Source organism: Rhinopithecus roxellana, chromosome 2, assembly GCF_007565055.1.
Source record: "Rhinopithecus roxellana isolate Shanxi Qingling chromosome 2, ASM756505v1, whole genome shotgun sequence".
NCBI classification, from domain to species: Eukaryota; Metazoa; Chordata; class Mammalia; order Primates; family Cercopithecidae; genus Rhinopithecus; species Rhinopithecus roxellana.
Genome location: NC_044550.1, coordinates 103,168,379 through 103,190,009, shown reverse-complemented (window position 1 = coordinate 103,190,009; position 21,631 = coordinate 103,168,379). Strand labels below are relative to the sequence as shown.

The 21,631-nt window shown below is 36.5% G+C and overlaps 1 protein-coding gene across 2 annotated transcripts in view; it reads right to left on the bottom strand.

The window, feature by feature from the left end:
- The window catches only part of GALNTL6 (polypeptide N-acetylgalactosaminyltransferase like 6), a 1,271,092-nt gene that overhangs the window by 149,708 nt on the left and 1,099,753 nt on the right, over window positions 1-21,631 (bottom strand). For both annotated transcript variants that reach the window (XM_010363999.2, XM_010364000.1), the window contains one exon: window positions 10,704-10,821. In XM_010363999.2, the coding sequence (XP_010362301.1) occupies window positions 10,704-10,821 (118 nt within the window). The remainder of the gene's footprint in view (window positions 1-10,703; window positions 10,822-21,631) is intronic.

Here is a 21,631-nt window from a genome sequence, read left to right as displayed (position 1 = left end):
CCCTCAGGAAGGTGCCCACAGTGCAGCTTTCATTGTCCTGCCTGAGTGTTTTGCTGGTTGCCTGGGAATAGTTTGGCTCCTTCAGCACAGTCAGCTCTGGGGAGTGAGGGATCAGCAGACAAAACTGTAGGCCTGGTCCCAAAACCCCCAGGATTCGAGTACACTGTCCAGGGGTTTGGAGCTGAGATCTTTGGCTTGAGTTTGAGGAGGGGAGGACCCTCCACTCTCAGAACACTTAGAAGAATGATACATTGGTTTGTGTGCTGGTGTGGGAGCTGCGTGTCCCTCTCTTGACAAGACTGTTTTGGGAAGGGTGTGGCCTATTAGCCAGTAGCACCTTTTTCCTCAGGGATCCCTACAGCGTGGAACACCTGGAACTGCCCAACAATCTTGGCACAGAAGGTTTGGGACAAGCCCAACTGTCAGGCCCACTCCTGGGGCCGATGCTGCAGACTTACTGGGTTGGGCAAGTGTGAGCTGGGTTGGCCCCACAGCTGTCTGCTGGGCTAAGAACAGCAGGCCGTGGGTGCCACATGTATGGTATTACTGTCCTGCCTGGGCATCCTCTGCCCTTGACCCACTGCATCACCAGACCACCTGCAGACACACACCACAACCTGTTCTGACTCTGCCAAGCTCAGAGGACCAGTAGGTCCCTAAGTAACTGTGGATTTCCTGGTGACGTAAACCTTGCCTTGGGCTGCCCCTGAGGGAGGAGGGAAAGCAGTTTGCCAAAGTTTCACTTGAGACTAAGAAATCACGGATGCAACAGCAATAATTGAAAAGGACTCTACCAAGACCCCAGAATGGAGTTGGTGAGGGAGTCATGTCTTGCACCCCATCTCCCATCTCCAGGCCACTAAAGAGTAAGGGCATATGGCATATGCAGCAGTAACAACAACAACAAGGTGCAAGTGCATATACAGCAGTAAAAAAAAAAAAAAAAAAAAAAAAAAAAAAAAAAAAAAAGCAAAAAACCACATACACACACACACAAACAAAAAAATCAAAAAAAAAAAAAAAAAAAAAAGAAAAAGAATTAAAAATATGAACAAAGCCGACAACACAACAGTAAGCTCCAAGGAGAACTTGGCTAAGAGTCTATCTTCTGGCCCTTACTCTTAAGCGCCATGTACTGGTTCAGATCCTGAATTACACCACCAAAGAAAAAGTTTCTTTAACACCCAACACCTGTGAAACCCAAAGCAGGAAACTATCCACAAGTAAGGAGCCCATACGGAGCCCTGACCATTTGAAAGCATTCAGAAATGAAGGCAATCAACGATACACAGCATACACCACAGTGAAACCCTCAAGGGAAAAATACTATATAAAAACAAAAGGCCTCATCCATAGTAGAGCAATTTAAAAAGGAAAAACAATTGCCAGCCTCCTCATATGAGAAGGGCTCTGGCAATTCAAAAAATCAGAGCATTTCTTTACATCCAAAGGATTGCACTAGCTCCCCAGCAATGGATCCTAACCACATTGAAATGTCTTAAATAACAGACATAGAATTCAGGGTCTGAATGGCAAGGAAGCTCAATAATAAAATCCAGAATTTGGATGGCAAGCAAACTCAACGAAATTCAAGAGAAAATTGAAAGCCAATGCATGGAAGCCAGAAAAACAATTTAAGACTTGAACAATGACATGACCATATTAAGAAAGAACTAAACTGAACTTCTGGAATTGAAAAATTCACTATGAAAATTTCAAAATACTGTTGGAAGTCTGAACAAAAGACTAGACCAAGCAGAGGAAAGAATATAAAAGCCCAAAGACCCAGTCAGACAAAAATAAAAAAGAACTGAAAATATGAACAAAGCAACAATAAATATGCGATTATGTAAAGAGACAAAGCCAATGACTTCTTGGCATTCCTGAGAGAGAATAAGAGAGAATAGGCAATTTGGAAGACATATTTGAAAATATAATATATAAGAAAATTTCCAATGTTGCTAGAGTGGTTGAAATGTAAATTTGAGAAACTCAGAGAACTCCTGTAATATACTATACAAGATGACCATCCCCAAGACATACAGTCATCAGACTTTACAAGGTAAATGCAAAGAAATAAATCTTAAAGGCAGCTAGAGTAAAGGGTTATGTCACTTTTGAGGGGAACCCCATCATAACAGCAGAAACATTATAAGTCAGAGATTGGGGGCATATTTTTTAGCATTCTTAAATTTAAAAATTCAAAACAAGAATTTTATGTCTCCTCAAGCTAAGCTTCATAACTGAAGGAGAAATAAAATCTTTTCCAGACAGGGAATTTGCTGCCATTAGATCCGCCTTACAAAAGATATTAAAGGGAGCTCTAAACAAGGAAATGAAAAATCGATAACAGCTACCACAAAAACATATATAGACCCTAAAAAGTCTATAGTCTATAGACCCTATAAAGCAACTACACAATTGAGACTATGAAGCAACCAACCATTGACACCATGACAGAATCAAAACCTCACATATCGGTCTAAATGGCCCACTTAAAAGGCACAGGGTGGCAAGTTGGATTTAAAAAAAAAAAAGACCAAATCTTCTGCTGTCTTCAAGAGACTAATCTCCCATGTAATGACACCCATAGGCTCAAAGGAAAGGGATAGAGAAAGATCTATTATGCAAATGGTAAATGATAAAGAGCAGAGGTCACTATTCTTATATCAGATAAAACAGACTTTAAACCAAAAACAGTAAAAACAGACAAAGAAGGTCATTACATAATGACAAATGGTTGAATTCAACAAGACTTAGTTATTATAAATCTATATGCACCGAACATTGAAGCACCCAGATCATAAAACAGGTACTTCTAGATTTATGAAAAGACTTAGTCACACAATAATAGGGACTATTCAAAACCACACTGGCAGTGTTAGACAGGTCATTGAGGCAGAAAACTAACAAAGAAATTCTGGACTTAAATCCAACACCTGACCAATTGGACAAAATAGACATCTACAGAATACCCCACTTAACAGCCACAGAATATACTTCCCTCTCATTGGCACACAGAACATACACTAACCTCAATGACATGCTTAGCCATAAAGCAAGTCTCAATAAATTCAAAAAAATCAAATTCATACTAAGCATATTCTCAGACCACAGTGGGATAAAAATAAAAATTAATACTAAGAGTATCCCTGAAAACCACACAATTACATTGAACCTAAACAAGTTGCTCCTGAATGACTTTGGAGTAAATGGAAACAGAAACATAACATACTAAAATCTCTATGATGCAGCACAAGCAATATTAAAAAGAAAGCTTATAGCTCTGAACACCTACATTAAATTAACAATTTAACATTACACTTAGAGGAACTAGAAAAACAAAAACACACCAACCCCAAAATTAGCAGAAAAAAGTAAATAATGAAAGTCAGAGCAGAATTAAATGAAATTGAGACTCAAAAATCATTACAAATGATCAACAAAATAAAAAGTTGGTTCTTTGAAAGGATAAACAAGATCAATAGACTGCTAGCTAGATTAACAAAGAAAAAAAGAAGATGCAAGTAAGCATAATCAGAAATAACAAAGAAGGCATTACAACGGATTCCGCAGACATAAAAATGATCCTCAGAGACTGTTATGAACACCTCTGTGCATACAAGTTAGAAAATCTAGAGGACATGAATAAATTCCTGGAAGTACACAAACTCCCAAGATTGATTCAGGAAGAAATGGAAATACTGAATAGGCCAATATCGAGTTCTGAAATTGAATCAGTAGTGAAAAACCAGCAAACAATAAAAGCCCAGACTAGATGGATTCACAGCCAAATTTTACCAACCATACAAAGAAGAGCTGGTACCAATTCTATTAAAATTATTCCAAAAAATCAACGAGAAGGGACTCCTCTCTAACTCATTCCATGAAACTAGTATCACCCTGATGTCAAAACCTGACAAAGACACAAAGAAAAAAGACAACTACAGGTGAATCACCCTGATGAACATAGACACAAAAATCCTCAATAAAATACTAGCAAACCAAATTCAGCAGTACCTCAAAAAGCTAATTCACTATATGGGATGCTAATTCCTTCCCGGGATGTAAGGCTGGTTCAACATATGCAAATCAATAAACATGATTCACCACATAAACAGAATTAAAAACAAAGCCCATATAATCATCTTAATAGATGTAGAAAATGCTTTTGATAAATCCCATTATCCTTTCATGACAAAAACCCTCAATGAACTAGTCATTAAAAATATATATCAAAATAATAAAAGATATCTATGACAAACCCATAGCCAACACCATACTGAATGGGCAAAAGCTGGAAATATTTTCCTTAAGAACTGGAACAACACAAGGATGCCCATCCTTACCACTCCTGTTCGACATAGTACTGGTAGTCCCACTTTCTTTGAAAGAAAGAAACAAAGCATCCAAACAGGAAAAGAAGTCAAATTACCTCTCTTCACTAATGATATGATTCTATGCCTAGAAAACCTCACTGACTCTGCCAAATGGCTTACAGACCTGATAAATGACTTTAGTGAAGTTTCAGTATACAAAATCAATGTACAAAATTTAGTAGTATTTTTATACACCAATAACATTCAAGCTGAGAGTTGAATCAAGAATGCAATCTCATTTACAATAGCCACACACACAAAAGCAAATGTAGGGCTACACTAACCAAGGATGTAAAAAATCTCTACAAGGAGAATTACAAAACACTGATGAAAGAAATAATAGATGACATAAAAATGAAAAAAAAAATCCATGCTTATGGGTTGGAAGAACAGATATTGTTATAATAGCCATACTATCCAAAACTATCTATAGATTCAACGCAATTTCTGTCAAATTACCAATGTCGTTTTTCACAGAATTAGAAAAAAACTATTCTCAAATTCATATGGAAGCAACAGAAGAGCCCAAATAGCCAAGGCAATCCCAAGCAAATAGAACAGAGCCGGAGGTACCACATTACCTAAAATCAACTGTTCTACAAGACTACAGTAATTAAAACAGGAGGGTACTGGTACAAAAACGCAGATAGAGCATGGGAACAGACTGGAGAACCCAGAAATAAAGCAGCATGCCTAAATCAACTGATCTTGTACAAAGTCGACAAAAATAAGCAATGAGAAGAGAACTCCGTATTATATAAATAGTGCTGGGATAACTGGATATCCACTTGACAAAAATAAGCAATGGGAAAAGGACTTCCTATTCAATAAATAGTGCTGGAATAACTGGATATCTATGTGCAGAAGAATGAAACTGGACTCCTACCTCTCACCATATACAAAAGTTAACTCAAGATAGATTCAAGACTTAAGTGTACGACCTCAAACTATAAACATTATAGAAGAAAATCTAGGAAATGCTTTTCTGGACATTGGCCTTGGCAAAGAATTTATGACTAAGAACTCAAAAGCAATTGCAACAAAACCAAACATTGACAAGTGTGGCCTACTAAACTTAAGAGTTTCTTCACAGCAAGAGAAACTATCAACAGAGTACACAGACACCCCACAGAATGAGAGAAAATATTTGCAAACTACGTATCTGACAAAGGTCTAATATCTAGAATCCATAAGGAACCTAAATGAATCAACAAATAAAAACCAAATAACCCCATTAAAGTGTGGGCAAAGGACTCTTCTCAAAAGAAGACATACAAGTGGCCAAAAAACATATTGATACATGCTTAACATCACCAATTATAAGATAAATGGAAATCAAAACCACAATGAGATATCATCTCACACCAGTCAAATGGCTATTATTAAAAAGTAAAAATAGAGGCCGGGTACGGTGGCTCACGCCTATAATCCTAGCACTTTGGGAGGCCGAGGCAGGCAGATCACCTTAGGTCAGGAGTTCAAGATTAGTCTGGCCAAAATGGGGAAACCCCATTGCTACAAAAAATACAAAAATTAGCCAGGCATGGTGGCAGGTGCCTGTAGTGCCAGCTACATGGGAGGCTGAGGCAAGAGAATTACTTGAACCTAGGAGGTGGGGGTTGCAGTGAGCCGAGATAGCATGAGCAACAGAGTGAGACTAGATCTCAAACAAAAAAAAAAAAAAAAAAAAAAAAAAGGTAAAAATAGAATATGTCAGCAGGGCTGCAGAGAAAAAAGAACACTTATACACTGCTGGTGGGAATGTAAATTAGTTCAGCCACTGGGGAAAGCAGTTTGGAGACTTCTCAAAGACCTAAAAATAGAACCACCATGCTGGTGGTTGGTTGCTGGTTCTACAAATAGAACCCAGCAATCTCATTACTGGGTATATGTTCAAAGGAAAATAAATCATGGGAAAATAAACCATTTTACCAAAAGACACATGCACTCACATATTCATTGCAGCACTATTCATGATAGCAACGACATTGAATCAACCTATGTGCCCATGAATGGTGGACTGAATAAAGATAGTGTGGTACATATACACCATGGAATACTTCACTGCCATAAAAAATGAACAAAATCATTTCCTTTGCAGCAACATGGATGCAGCTAGAGGCCATTATTCTAAGCATATTAATGCAGTAACAGAAAATTAAATACCACATGTTTTCATTTATAAGAGGAGGATAAGCATTGGGTACACATGGAAATAAATAAGAGAACAAAAGTCATTGATCACTACAAGAGGGGTTGGGAGTAGGGGGTCAATTGTTAAAGAACTACCTATTCGATACCATGCTCACTATCTGGGTGATGCATTCAATTATAACCCAAACTGCAGTAGCACACAATATTCACTTGCAACAATCCTGCACATGTATCCCCTGAATCTAAAATAAAAGTTGAACTTAAAAATAGATAGTATAAAACAATACAAAAGATCAATGAACTGTAAAATTGATTTTTTTTTTTGAGATAGAGTTTTTTGCTCTTGTTGCCCAGGCTGGAGTGCAATGGTGCAATCTCGGCTCACTGCAACCTCCGCCTCCCGAGTTCAAGCGATCCTCCTGTCTCAGCCTCCTGAGTAGCTAGGATTAGAGGCAGGCGCCACCATGCCCAGCTAATTTTACATTTTTAGTAGAGCCGGGGTTTCACCATGCTGATCAGACTGGTCTCGAATTCCTGACCTTGTGATCTGCCTGCCTCGGCTTCCCAAAGTGCTGGGATTGCAGTTGTGAGCCACAGTGCCCGGCCAATTTTTTAAACAGATAAACAAATGTAACAAATCTTTAGCTAGACTAAGAATGGAAGAGAGAAGACTCAAATAAATAAAATCAGAAGTGAAAAAGGAGACATAACAACTGAGACCTCAGAAGCACAAAGGATTGTTAGGGACTACTATGAACAACTATACACCAAAATATTGGAAACTTAGAAGAAATAGATAAGTTCTTGTAAATACACAACCTATGAAGATTGAACCATGAAGAAAAAGAAAACCTGAAGAGATCAATAATGAATAATGAAATCAATGCAGTAATAGTCTCCCAGCGAAGAAAAGCCCAACACTTGATGGATTAATTACTGAATTCTACCAAACTTTTAAGGAAGAACTAATACCAATTCTACTGTAACTATTTCAAAATATCGAAGAGGAGAGAATTCTTCCAAACTCATTCTATAATGTCAGTATTATCCTGATACTTAAACTAGACAAGTACATACACATACAAAATCTATAGGCCAATATTCCTCATAAACATAGATGTAAAAACCCTAAACAAAACATCATTCAATAAGACATTAAAAAGAACATTCACCATAATGAAGTGGGCTTCATCCTAAAGGTGTAAAGATGGTTCAACATATGCAAATCAATAACTATGATATATCACACCAAGAGAATCAAGGACAAAAAGATTATGATCATTTTGATACATGCTGAAAAAGTGTTTGGTAAAATTTAACATTCTTTTATGATAAAAACTCTTAACAAATTGGATATAGAAAGAAAATACCTCAATATGATAAAAGCCATACATTACAAACCCACATGTAAAATCACACTGAAAGGGGGAAAATTGAAAGCCTTTCCACTAAGATTTGGAACAAGACAAGGATGCTCACTTTCAACACTTTTATTTAACCTAGTTCTGAAAGTCCTAGCCTGAGTAATTAGGCAAGAAAAAGAAGCAAAGGGCATCAAAGTTGTAACGGAAGAAGTCAAAATATCTTTGCAGATGACATGATCTTATTTTTAGAAAAACCTAAAGACTCCACCAAAAGTTCTTGGAACTGATGAATTAATTCAATAAAGTTGCCGTACACTAACAGAAATCAATCTGAAAAGAAATCAAGAAAACAATCCCATTTATAATAGCTCAAAAATACCTAAGAATAAATTTAACTAAAGAAGTGAAGTAATCTGTACAAACCAATGATGAAAGAAATTGAAGACACATAAAAAATGGAAAGATATACCATGGTCATTGATTAGAAGAATTAATACTGTCAAAATCTCTACACTACCTGAAATGATATAAATAATTAATGTAATCCATATCAAATTACCAAAGACATTCTTCACAAGAGACAGAAAAAAATCCAAAACTTTGAAGGGAACAAGAAAAAGACCTAAATAGCTAAAGTGGTCCTGAACAAAAAGAACAAAGCAGGAGGCATCACATTACCTGATTTCAAATTATACCACAAAGCTATAGTAACCAAAATAGCATGGTACTGGCATAAAAACAGATGCATACACCAATGGAACAAAATAGATAACCTAGAAGTAAATCCATGCACTTACAGCCAACTCATTTTTGACAAAGTTGCCAAGAACATTCAATGGGGAAAAGTACAGTTTCTTCAATAAATGATGCTGGGAAAATGGGATATCCATAAGAAGAAAAATGAAATTAGATCTTTATCTTTGATCATGTACAAAAATCAACCAAAAATAGATTAAAGACTTAACTATATGACCCCGAACTATGAAACTACTAGAAGAAAACGCTGGGGAAACACTACAGGACACTAGTCTGGGCAAAGATTTTTTTTGGGTAATACCTCAAAAGCACATGCAACAAAAGCAAAAATAGACAAATTTACATCAAGCTAGAAAGTTTCTGTAGAGCAAGGAAACAATCAACAAAGTGAAGAGACAACCTATAGGATGGGAGAAAATATTTGCAAACTATCCATCTGACAAGGAAATAATAACCAGAATATATAATGAACTCAAACAACTCAATAGTAAAAACTCTCAAATAATTCAATTAAAAATGAGCAAAATACCTGAATAGACATTTCTCAAAAGAAGACATACAAATGGCCAACAGGTATACGAAAAATGTTCAACATCTTTAGTCATCAGAGAAATGCAAATCAAAACCACATTGAGGTTATATCTTATCCAAGTTAAACTGGCTATTATTTCCAAGACAAAAAATTAAAAAATGCTGGCAAGGATGCAGAGAAAGGGGAATGCTCCTACACTGTTGGTGGAAATGCAAAGTAATATGGAAATTAGGGGAAGAGTATGGAGGGTCCTCAAAATACTAAAATAGAACTACCATATAATCTAGTAATCCTACTGCTGGGTATATTTTCAAAAGAAAAGGAATCAATATGTAGAAGTGATATCTGCATTCCCATTTTTTTGTGGTGATGGTCTCAATAGTTACCTAAGTGTCCATCATTGGATGAATGGATAAAGAAAAGGTAGTATATACACACAATGGAATATTATGCAGTCATAAAAAGGAATGAAATACTATCATTTCCAGGAACATAGATGGAACTGAAGGTCATTATTTTAAGTGAAATAAGTCAGGCATAGAAAAACATCCCATGTCCTAGTTCATATGGGGAGCTAAACAAGTTGATCTCATGGAGGTAGAAAGTAGACTGGTGGTTACCAGAGGCTGGGAATAGAAGGGAGTGGGGGTGGGGAGGGGGTAAAAAGAGAATTTGGTTAATGAGTACAAAAATACAGTTAAACAGAAGAAATACATTCTAGTATTTGATAGTACTGTAGTGATATAGTTTGGTTGTTTGTCCCCTCCAAATCATATGTCAAAATGTGGTCCCCAGTGTTGGAGGTGAGTCCTGGTGGGAGGTGTTTGGATCATGGGGAATGGATTCCTCATGAATTAGGTTTAGCGCCATCCCCTTGCTGGTGAGTGAGTTCCTGTGAGATCTGGTTGTTTAAAAGTGTGTGGCAGCTCACCCCTGTGTCTCTTGTTTTTGCTTTCACCATGTGACATGCTGGCTCCCTGTTGCCTTCCACAATGATTAAAAGCTTCCTGAGGCCCTTACCAAAAGCAGATGCCAGCACCACCTTCTTGTGCAGCCTGCAGAACTGTGAGCCAATTAAACTTCTGTTCCTTGTAAATTACCCAGTCTCAGATATTTCTTTATAGGAATGCAAAAATGGCCTTACACAAGTAGGGAGATTATAGTTAACAATAATTTATCATATATTTCAAGATAGCTAGAGGAGAATTCCCAACACAAAGAAAAGATGAATGTTTGAGGTGATGGATATCCCAGTTACCCTGAATTGATCATTATGCACTGTACACCTGTATCAAAATTTCACATGTACCCCACAAATATGTATAATGATTATATATCAAGAAAAATAAAAACAAAAACCAAAAAAGAAAGAAACTACAAGAGCTCACTTGGGAAGGTGACATGTCTATTATCATTATTAAGTCATCCCAGAACATAGGTCACAAAGCAACATGCTGATATTCTATCAGAATTGTCAAAATTACGTAGACATAGTGTGAAGAGGGTCTTGGGGCTTACCTTAAAAGAGATTTCATACTGTTCTCCGCCCCAGATTTCTAAACCTGGATCATAGCCACCCAATTCCCAAAACCATTTCCGATCCACAGCAAAGAGACCTCCAGCCATAACAGGAGACCTGTGAAATGAACAAAATAATCTTTAAAGGACTATGAACATTACAGACAACGGCATTTTGCTTGAGAAAAAAGTAAAATTCAAGATATGTTTTAGCGGTCAGCTGTGTGGAACTTTTCAGCACTGGTTTTCTGTAAATGGGTATAGGGTTCTCTTGGGTCTGTCACTGAAGTGGACATGGCTGGGGAGGGAGAAAAATTCTTGTGAGCATTAAATATTTGCAGTTCAGGTTTTAATGCAACAATTGCCCTGCAGAGCCACATTTGCTCCACTTGTTTATCGTTAATGAGAAATATTACTACATGAGTAATAATGACCCATAAAGTGAGAAATATCACTCAATTTTATGGTTTTCCCCAAAGTAAAGGGATCTTATTCTATCAGACAGATAAAAGTATTGAAAATGCTTTTGTAGGCAATATCTTTGAGTAATCCCTCAGTACGCATTCACCAAGCATCTACTATGAACAGGTCATGTCCAATTTACAAACTACAAATCGGCTGGTTAGAATAAAACAAGCAACCACAATTAGTTGTTTAATGTGCTAAAGTTGAAATTTAAACTAAGTCTTTTCATTTTATATATATTTTCAATTTCATAATATTTCATTTCATTTCATTTCAATATAATACATTTCATTATATTCTTTTTAGGCCTTCTCTGCCTTTCTAAGAAATATTAATTTTGATTAAATAATAATTTTCAAGTATTCCACTCCTGCTAGGATGCATTCATGTAATAAGATAATTATAACTACTTGGGGGGCCCTGCCCTAAATGTTTTTGCAGTTCAAAGGTGTTCTTGTTTATTTATTTTTTGACTGCTCACTATGTGCTGGGCTAAAGGATAAGATCTGTATCTAATTACCTTGATCAATCCTCACAACAACCCTGTGAACAACAAACATCCCTATGCACGGTTCGAGGAATCGTGCAGAAGAGGTGGAGTGTTGCCCAAGACTGAGGCTAGTGTGTGGTGAGGCTGGGCTAGGGCTCTTCACCACAACACTGTTTCTGTTTCAATGTTTGGAGGCGAAGAGAGATAACTACATACAAATGGATGTGAAACAGAGAACACCCTTATGCAGATCAAACAAATCGATAAAAACACATAATTGATGTGACAGTTTTGAAAATTTGTTTGAAACAAAGGATATTTATAAATAACAGTACAACATTTTAAATATTGATATACACAAAAAGATATGCGTAACCATAGTAGACACCAATTTATTGATCAACTGAGAACTTAGTCTTGGTAATGCTTTATGAGTCACTTGAAGAACATAAACCTGAATCTGTCTTCAGTGTATTATGTAATTCAAAGACTTTGCATGCTGAGATGGTACCTGATTTAGTTACTTCAGTCTAGGAATTTTTTCAGATGTAGGCTTTATGCAGACGAAGAGATTGCAAGACTGGAAGAGGGATTTAGGTTTTTCCCCAGAAAAGTGGGCAGAATTCAGAAAATAACATAAAGAAACTCTCTCATGTAATTTTTTATTTTGTTTGTAATAAAAATCCAAGAATCATATGTGCCTTACTTTATCCCTCTCTCTAGCAGCCTGATCTTTTCCTTTTCACCCACTGAATTTCAGAGAGGAATTACAACTGAAGCTGCAACAAATGAGGATTGTAACATTTATCGGCTGCAGTTCCCCAAAGAACACTTTACCCATTGTAAGCATTGCTTCTGCAAGTGTTAGTTATAAGTAGTCAGAAATTCTCAGTCTTATTTAATCTCAACTGCAAATAGAAAGGTCCCAAGTCATACAAATATATTCTTATTTGATTGTGTAAAACATGAGACAAAGTGCACCAAAATTACACTGTGCACAATGAATCCCAAAACTAGAACTACCATAGGTATGGTGTTAAAGATATTGGGCAAGAAAAATTCTAGGTTGGGTTTTTATTGCAAATTGTCAGAAACACAATAATCTTGTTTTCTTAATGAGTTTATAAAAAACCTATGCAGTGTATCTCAGGTTATTTTAGACATATAATAACATAAATTCAGATGAATCTCCTGTACCTTTATTGATGTTCCTACAAAGACCTAAATAAATTAGTATCTCCTGTCTTGATTGGTGTGAATGACAGGTAAGAAATAAACTTTTTATTTACTGTATTTATGTCTTTACTCATATTTGTCCATGAGTTTTAAAAACAGCTGAATTGTTGTGTAATTGACATACAATTGATTGCACATATTTTACGTGTACAATTTGATAGATTTTGACTTGGGTGTATCTCCATGCAGCCGTCACTGAAAATGGACCTATCTGTTATTTGTTAAAGTTTCCTCATGTCTCTTTGTAATCTCTTCTCATTTCCTTCCAACAGGCAATGACTGATCTGCTTTCTGTCACTGTAGATTAGTTTGCATTTTCTACAATTTTATATATATAGAATTATACAGTATACATGTTTTGGGGGGTCTGGCTTCTTTCATTCAGTATAACTATTTTGAGATGCATCCATGCTGTAGCATGTATCAATTGTTCATTATTTTTAAATTGCAGAGTAGTATTCTATTTGCATGAATTTACCGCAATTGATTATCCATTTACCTGTTAATGGACGTTTGGGTTGTTCCCATTTTGGGATATTACAAATGCAGCTGCCATAAACTTTGTGTACAAATCTTTGTGTGGATATGTGCTTCCACACAAATTTCTCCTGGAAAATTTCCTAGAAGTGGAATAACTAGATCATGTAGTAGGTATATCTAATCTTTCAAGAAATTGCCGAACTGTTTTCAAGAGTGGCTGTACCACTTTCTATTCCTGGAAGCAGTATTGAGTTCCATTTGCTTCATGTCCTCACCAATACTTGTTATGGTCAGTCTTGAAGTTTAGTCATGATAATAGGTGTATAGTGGTATCTTCTTTTGGTTTTATTTTGCATTTCCATAATTATTAATAATGTTAACGTGTTTGTATCATTTCTGTTTTTTCCTAGTAAGTCTGGCTAGAGGCTTATCAATTTTGTTAATCTGTTGAAAGAACTAACTTTTGGTTTCATTGATTTTTCTCTATTGTTTTTCTGTTTTATATTTCATTGATTTCTCTTTAGTCTTTATTATTTTAATTCTTCCGCTTACTTTGGATTTAATGTGCTCTTCTTTCCTGGTTATTTAAGGTGGAAACTGAGATAACTGATTTGTGACTTTTTAAAAATACAGGTGTTAAGTGCTATAAATCTCTTCCTAACTATTGCTTTAGTAGACTACTTCAAATAAAAGAATACATCATGTTATTTTTTTCATTCCGTTCAAAATATTTTCTAATTTCTCTTTTATTTTTTGACATATAGGTTATATAGAAGTATATAATTAGTTTCCAAATATTTGGGGAATTTTTTGAAGATCCTTTGGTTATTAATTTCCAATTTAATCCCATTGTGGTCAGAGAATATACTTGGTATGACTTGAATTCTTTTAAATTTATTGTGACATTTTAATGGCTTAGAATATGGTCTATCTTGGTCAATGTTCCATGTGTATTTGAAAAGGATGTGTATTCTATTCCTGTTGGGTACAGTGTTCTATAAATATTTATTAGGTCAAGTTGGTTGATAGTGTTGTTCGAATCTCCTATATTCTTACTGATTTTACATCACCTTGATGTATCAATTACGGAAAGAGCAGTATTGAAATCTATGACTATATTCCGGATTTGTTTATTTCTTCCTGCTATTCTGTCAGTTTTTTGCATCATGTTTCTGTAGCTCTCTTAATAGGTGCATAAACGTTCAGGCCTTTTTTTTTTTTTTTTTGTTCTTGATGAATTAACTTTATTATCGCTATGAAATGACTTTTATTATCCCTAATAATATTCTTCACTCTGTCATCTATTTTGTCTTGACATTATTGTAGTCACTCCAGCTTTATTTGGATCTGTGTTATCTAAATACTAGTATTTATAACCTTTTCTATCTTTTTACTTTTAAACTCTTTGTGTCTTTATGCTTAAAATGTTTTCTTATGGGTAACATATACTTGCATCTTGCATTTCAACTGTGTTATTTAGATCACTTACTTTCAATATGATTATTCATGTGTTTAGGTTGAAATCTATAATCTTCCTCTTTCTCTTCTATTTGTCTCATCTGTTGTTTTCTTTCCCCTTTTTTTGTCTTCCTTTTGATTAACTGAATATTTTTCATAATTTCATTTATCATCCTTTTTGACATAACAGTACTCCTTGTTTCTTCATTTTAAGTGGTTTCTTTGTTATCGTAATGGTTTATGGCATATATCTTTCTTTTATCAGAGTTTATGTTCCAGTGATATTATGTCACCACACATATATTATAAAAAGCTATTGAGAGTATGGCTACATTTCTCTTCCCCCAGTCTATGTCTTTGTTATCATACATTTTACTTTTACACATGTTTTGAATCCCCATGTTGTATTATTATTTTTTGTTTAATTGGCCAATTACCTTCTAAAAAGATTTAAATAATATTTTATTATGAACACCATTTTATATAGATGAAATTTTATTATGAACACCTTTTCTGTATTCTTTTGGAAATAAGTGGCTCTAAGGAAAATTTAAATTGTGACATATTATGCACAACTGAGTTTGTGGATTAAAATTCATACTCCACCACCAAAATAGGAGTTAACTATTATGCAGTGTTGTACTGAAGTTAACAAGGATGACTGTTTCCCTCATACATTAAAGATAAAAGATTTTAATGTGTCACACTGTTTTTTCATTAGAGGAAATGAAAAAGAGTAGTTTATTATTTTGAGCATGTTCTTCCAGTCTTTTGCTTTAAATATAATATTAATTACTTGAAACTTTAGCTATGGGCTCCATTGCCTACAATCTCTCACTTGTTTATTTTCACATTGTTTGTTTTCTTGCAAAATATTCTTGCTATTTTTGTTTCCCTGAAAGTGTTAACACATTGCAAGTGTGTTCTAATGTAGCTCTGTGTCCATGTAACTTTTAACATATTAATGTACTTTATGAATATTGCTCACAATATCACAAATCAGGCTTTGAGTTTTGTTACTAATACAAACCTGTTATCCATGAGATGCCTTTTAAAATTAATATGATCATGAAGCAACATGTTCTTACTGAAGATTTTTTATTCTACAGGCCATAGAAATACATGACTTTTCTGAATATTTAGTAGAAATCAATTTTCTATTTTATGTTAAGTCTGTTAAATAAGGTAATAAATATGCTTTCTTTTTTAGTTATGGTAGACTAATTTACTTTTCTATAACAATTTTTATATTCTAAACTTAGCTAAATTTTAAATTAATGAGGCTATACAGTAAAGTGTGCTAAAACCATTCTTTATTCGGTATTAGCAAGAAACTCTTTATGTTTTCATCTGTGAAAGCATTTTTCAAAGTGTGTAGTTGGTCATCTTCTCTAAACCAAGATACAGTACTTAATGCTTGCAGCCTTGAGTGACTCCTATAGTATTCTAAGGAGTTGCTGATTTTCCTAATATTCTCTGTTTCATATATTGACTATTTATGCCATAAATGAAAAAAATGGTGGAGTTTAATTGAAAAAAATTCTCTGGGCTGGGCGCGGTGGCTCAATCCTGTGGTCCTAGCACTTTGGGAGGCCAAGACGGGCGGATCACGAGGTCAGGAGATCGAGACCATCCTGGCTAACACGGTGAAACCCCGTCTCTACTAAAAAATACAAAAAACTAGCCGGGCGAGGTGGCGGCGCCTGTAGTCCCAGCTACTCGGGAGGCTGAGGCAGGAGAATGGCGGGAATCCGGGAGGCGGAGCTTGCAGTGAGCTGAGATCCGGCCACAGCACTCCAGCCTTGGGGACAGAGTGAGACTCCGTTTCAAAAAAAAAAAAAAATTCTCTGGCTTATTTTTGCCTACTTTCTCACATTTTCAGACAACATTATTTCAAGTTTTAATGCATCTTGTATAATCTTCGGGGATCAGGATAATAAAAAAATGACATTATATGGAAAGATAAACACATATAAATAAACTTATTTAAAAAATTACTTACTATTAAAACTTAGGTTCAGTAAACTAAAGGAGACTGCCAATTTGACCTCTTAGAAAATAAACTGGCGCTCAGTTTCCATTCATTTCAATGGCCACAGTGAGCATTCCGGACATGTGGCTTGCAATGTGAATTTGATCAGCAATGAAATGGCACAGTTTCCCTCAGGACTCAGTCAAGCCAAGTCTATAAGCATAAAGGTGAACCACATAATTTTCAATTATATAACCAGAAATCTTTAGTTGGCCCATGACTCAGAACACTTGCAGCTAAAATATAATTATTTTCAACTAAAATTCAATTGTGGAGTAAAATGATATTTCAGGTTAAAACACTGTTTTTAAACACTTTGTCCTTTGAAGTATGAAAGCATTGCTTAAATTAGAATTTTGAAAAGAGTGACTAAATAACTACAGATACATTCATTTGTATAATTTATCTTTAAAAATTACCATTTTTGTATAATTTGTTTACTTTTTATGGTGTCACGAGGTTCTATGGGGATGAGAGAGGACTATTGTTCTGGTAGGCAAGGAGATGATCACTCTAGGGGTTCCTGGGCTGGGAGAAATGTGTCCTCTTTGGAAGGCCAGGATGCAGAAGTGGAGGAAAAAATGGATTCCAATCATAGAAGGCTGTGCTTTCTCCTGACTCATCCATCTTGGAACGACAGATGTATAATGGGAAAAATGGCTCCGAGAGCATGGGAACTGAACAAATTGTGTAAGTGAAGAGGTTTCCCACCGAGTGCCCAGGCCTGTGCCCGGAGACAGCAGTGTTGAGTAAACCAAGGGTTACTCTCTGCTCCATGGACTCTGAGGAAGTATTGAATAAATGAATGATCTATGTCTTAGCAGCATTTCAATTCTTACTTCTTCCACTAGACTGCACCAAACTGCTGGAATTTTTATTTTTTTAAACAGTAATAACTGGCAACAGCGAAAATAGCAACAAACAAAAAAGGTTTTCTGCATTTCCTTCTGAGAAACAATAGTTAACTTGGATTGTATCCCAGGAATGAGGGGTTCTTTGACTTACCAGTAGAGGACAGACTCCCAAAGTAACAGCATTAATAAGATGGGGATCTCAGATTTGTTAAATCTGAACTAAATGGAATGCGACTCTATGTTAGATGGTAAGAATAATAGTCTCAGTGAATCGTGGCTTCTGTGTCCATGCCCTTGTGTGGTACACTCCTACACTGACTGGCTTGGCCAGGTGACTTGGTGTAGCCAACATCAACAAATGTGGTGTAAGCACAGGTCTTATGCACTGAGGCTTGCACCCCTTCTTACTGCTTCAGGAAGCCTGTTGGAGACACGTGGCCCAGATGACAATCAGCACCAACTACCAGGTATGCAAGTGAGATGGTCTTAGATCACCCAGCTCCAGCTGAACCACCAGATGCCCAGCACCCCATGAAAGACCCCAGGTACAGGGCAACCTACTGTCCTGGTTTGCTTGAGACTGATGAGTCTCCCCAGATGCTGAACTTTTAGTGCTAAAACTGGGAAAGTCCCAGGCGAACAAGATAAATTGTTCACCCTATTTAAGAGACCAACAGAACAACCATTTAGTCAAGCTTTGTCTGAATTTCTGACCCTAAGAATGGTGAACCAACAAAATGGTTGCTGTTTGAAGCCACTGAGTTCTGGGACGGTTTGTGGTATACCCATAGATGGCAGATAACAGACCTCATTTTGAGATTCAAGCTCTTAAAGGAAGATGTATTAGCGTTTCCATTATATTACTGACAGATGAAAACAGCTCTTGATAGAGACAGGCTTTTGGGTAGTTTCTTTATTTCTAAAGTCTCTCTGAAATAGGCTCATTGTTTTGGGGTCATTTTGAAAAGTTATCTGCACTCATATGCTAGGGTATATTGCAATGCATAACTGGATTTACTGGATTTCAGAGCTTCTGAAAATGAAAGTGGAAGCTGCTCCTTAAAAATAAAAAAAAGCTCTCTGTTTTCCTAGATTTACAAATGCAAATGCAAATGTTTAGAAAAGAGTTAGTAGAAAAGGAATAAGGCCAACTAGTTATCCAAAAGCAGGTGGCAGAATTATGACTTCTCAGCTTTTTGGATAAGATGAGGAAGAAAACAAAATTATAAATCATGGTACAAATTTTGTGCTATTTTGTACCATGATTTATAATTCTGTTTTTATCACACACATAATGACATATCATACTGTTATGGTTTAAAAGGTTTTATAAGATTGAATACGCTTTTTGCTGCTTATTTCATATGTAGAATAGTAGACTCCTCTGTGAAAGGATATAAAGACTTGATGGAAATCTTGTGTATGTCAGTACCAATTATATAAGGCATTAAACCAAACTATAGCCATAAATATTGCGTGAGGGCCTCGGTTTGATGTTTCAATTAAGCTGTTGGTTCTGAAGTGGCTCAGAATATTGCTGCCTCCATATCTTCAGTGATTGGCACTGATCTTTATATGAGATGAAATTGAAAACCGTGGATGCCTCTAAAGGACTACATCAACAATGTTAGTGGGTTCAGGAGGTAAATAGATAAGATGCTGTAAAGATTTTTTCAGCCTTAGTCTTCTGGTATGTGACCAAGATGCTTTGTCCCTCAGTCACTTTTATGTGGTCAAAACTGTTTGTGTGTGTGTGTGTGTGTGTGTGTGTGTGTGTATGTATGAGCAAAGGGAGGATCTAACAACAATGGAGGGTTCCAAAATTCCCTTCCTCGTTCCTACAGTGAGTGATAGATGGCTTCGCATGGTGGTTAGAGCTGGTCTTTCCTGCTGTTCAATGGGTGGATGGTAAACAGTCTGCTGGGGTCACCCACACTCCACTCCTAAAAATGGCAGAACACATCTTGTCTCCTTTGAAGAAATCTCCTCAAAGGTGTCTGGGGACATACAAAGTGGAAAAATGATGGCTTATTTTCTTAAGTCATTTCCTGTCCATTTCTCTCTGAGGAATGAGAAAGATTGGAACCTTGGCTTAAAGTATAGATTTGAGTTTCTTTTTATATTCCAAAATTATGCCCCTAGTCTAATTATCCAGCAATTATTGGATTCATTCATTTCCAATTTCTAAGCGACCTTAGATTCACATTACATAATAGGATAATGACCTTGGTAATGTTTCAATTATTAATCATTTTCTTATGCAATCTCAGTGCAAACTCATCCTGGCTGAGAGGAGAAGTGAGGTCACATTAACACTAATAGCCAGATGACAAGGGTCTTTGGGTCCATCTGTGTGACAGCAGTGCTTCAGTGTTTTGCCCATTGGATTCTCCTGGTTTTCTGAGAGTCCCCAGGGATGTGACCGTATCCTCAGAAACAAGTCTGCTTGTGCTTTTCTCCTCTGGCCCATGAAGTCACCTTGCTATGGTGCCTGTTGCCAGCCACCTCCAGCTTGTCGTTGCTCTGCCAGCCGTGGTCAGACCCCGCTGCTCACCCCCTGGAGTGGCCTTTCTGGGGAAGGTCGCCCTGGGACCTAGGCCTGGAGCTGTGTGTCCTGTCCTAGGCTTGAGCGCTAAAGCCACACTGCGAATACCCTGAGCTTCACAAAGTCTTCTGTCAAAACAGCTCTTTCTCTTTTGGAATTCACCTTGCTCTCCACAGGGGCCACCATGCAGTCTCTCAGGCCAGACGGGAGCAGATGCCATCGTGTCACCTTGAGGTTCCCCTTATTGTCTTTGCTCCTCTCCCAGCTTCCCAAATGCTTCTGTAATTTTTTAGCTTAAAAAAACTGCCAACTACACACCTAGCAACACATGTAAATAGATGCCCCAGGGTGTCACCAGCTCACCAGCACTGTCAGTCTCTGAATCCCAGTTTGGGCTTAGCAAAGCTACCTAGCTTCTCTTACATAAAACATAGATTAGATCTCATAACATTATCAGGATGGGACTCTGAAACCCTCCTGTTTCCCACCTCATTTGTCCTCCAACATGACCTTTGCCCTTTTCTAAATCCACAATTTGGTACGGAGGGGTCCCTGAGACACTGACACAATGTTGATGAGTGCACACTACTGGGCTTTAGCTTCCGCATCCCGTCTTAATTCTAGTTTATCTGTTTCCACATTCCCTTACACTCTCCAACTAACACTGGAAGGATCCTTTCCCATTGCTCTTCCCTCTTTAGTCCAGGCTCTTATCTCTCCCATAAACACCAACATCAAAATGTGATGTGAAATGGCAGAGCAAATCACTGACTTCATCTGTATTGGAGAATGTTAAAAACTGAAAGTACCCAGCGTAGAGTGGAGAGCCTTTCTTCTAGGATACAAATATAACTTTTCATTCATGGAATAAATGCTTGTTATTAAAATCCAAGCATGCTTGAAACTGCAGGAAAGCTTGTTTTATGCTTCATTTATTTAACACACATTTGACAGTTTCTTCTTAAGAAAACATTACTCCTTCATCTTAGTAAGGAAGGCAAAATATGCTTTTTCTCTACAGCACTGATTGCAACTCAAAGGCAATTTTGGTCTCATTTCCTGACACTTTATATCAAGCAAAAATTTACTGCATGTGGCATGGATTTTTTAGTATCTCTGATCAGCCCTTTATCTTTTAATAAATTTATACTGTACATTTACACCCTGCTTAATGACCTTAATTTCTTAAAAACAAAACAACAACAAAAAAACAGGACCTGAGGAAGAGAATTCTTAAGCAAAAAGTCTATAACTATAACTTATCAAAAGTCTGGAAAAAAGCATCACCTTATTTGCCCCTCTAGGTCAAGCCTATCCACAAAGAAGTTTCATCTAACTCTGACAGGAGGGAAAAACAGCACCCTTGCT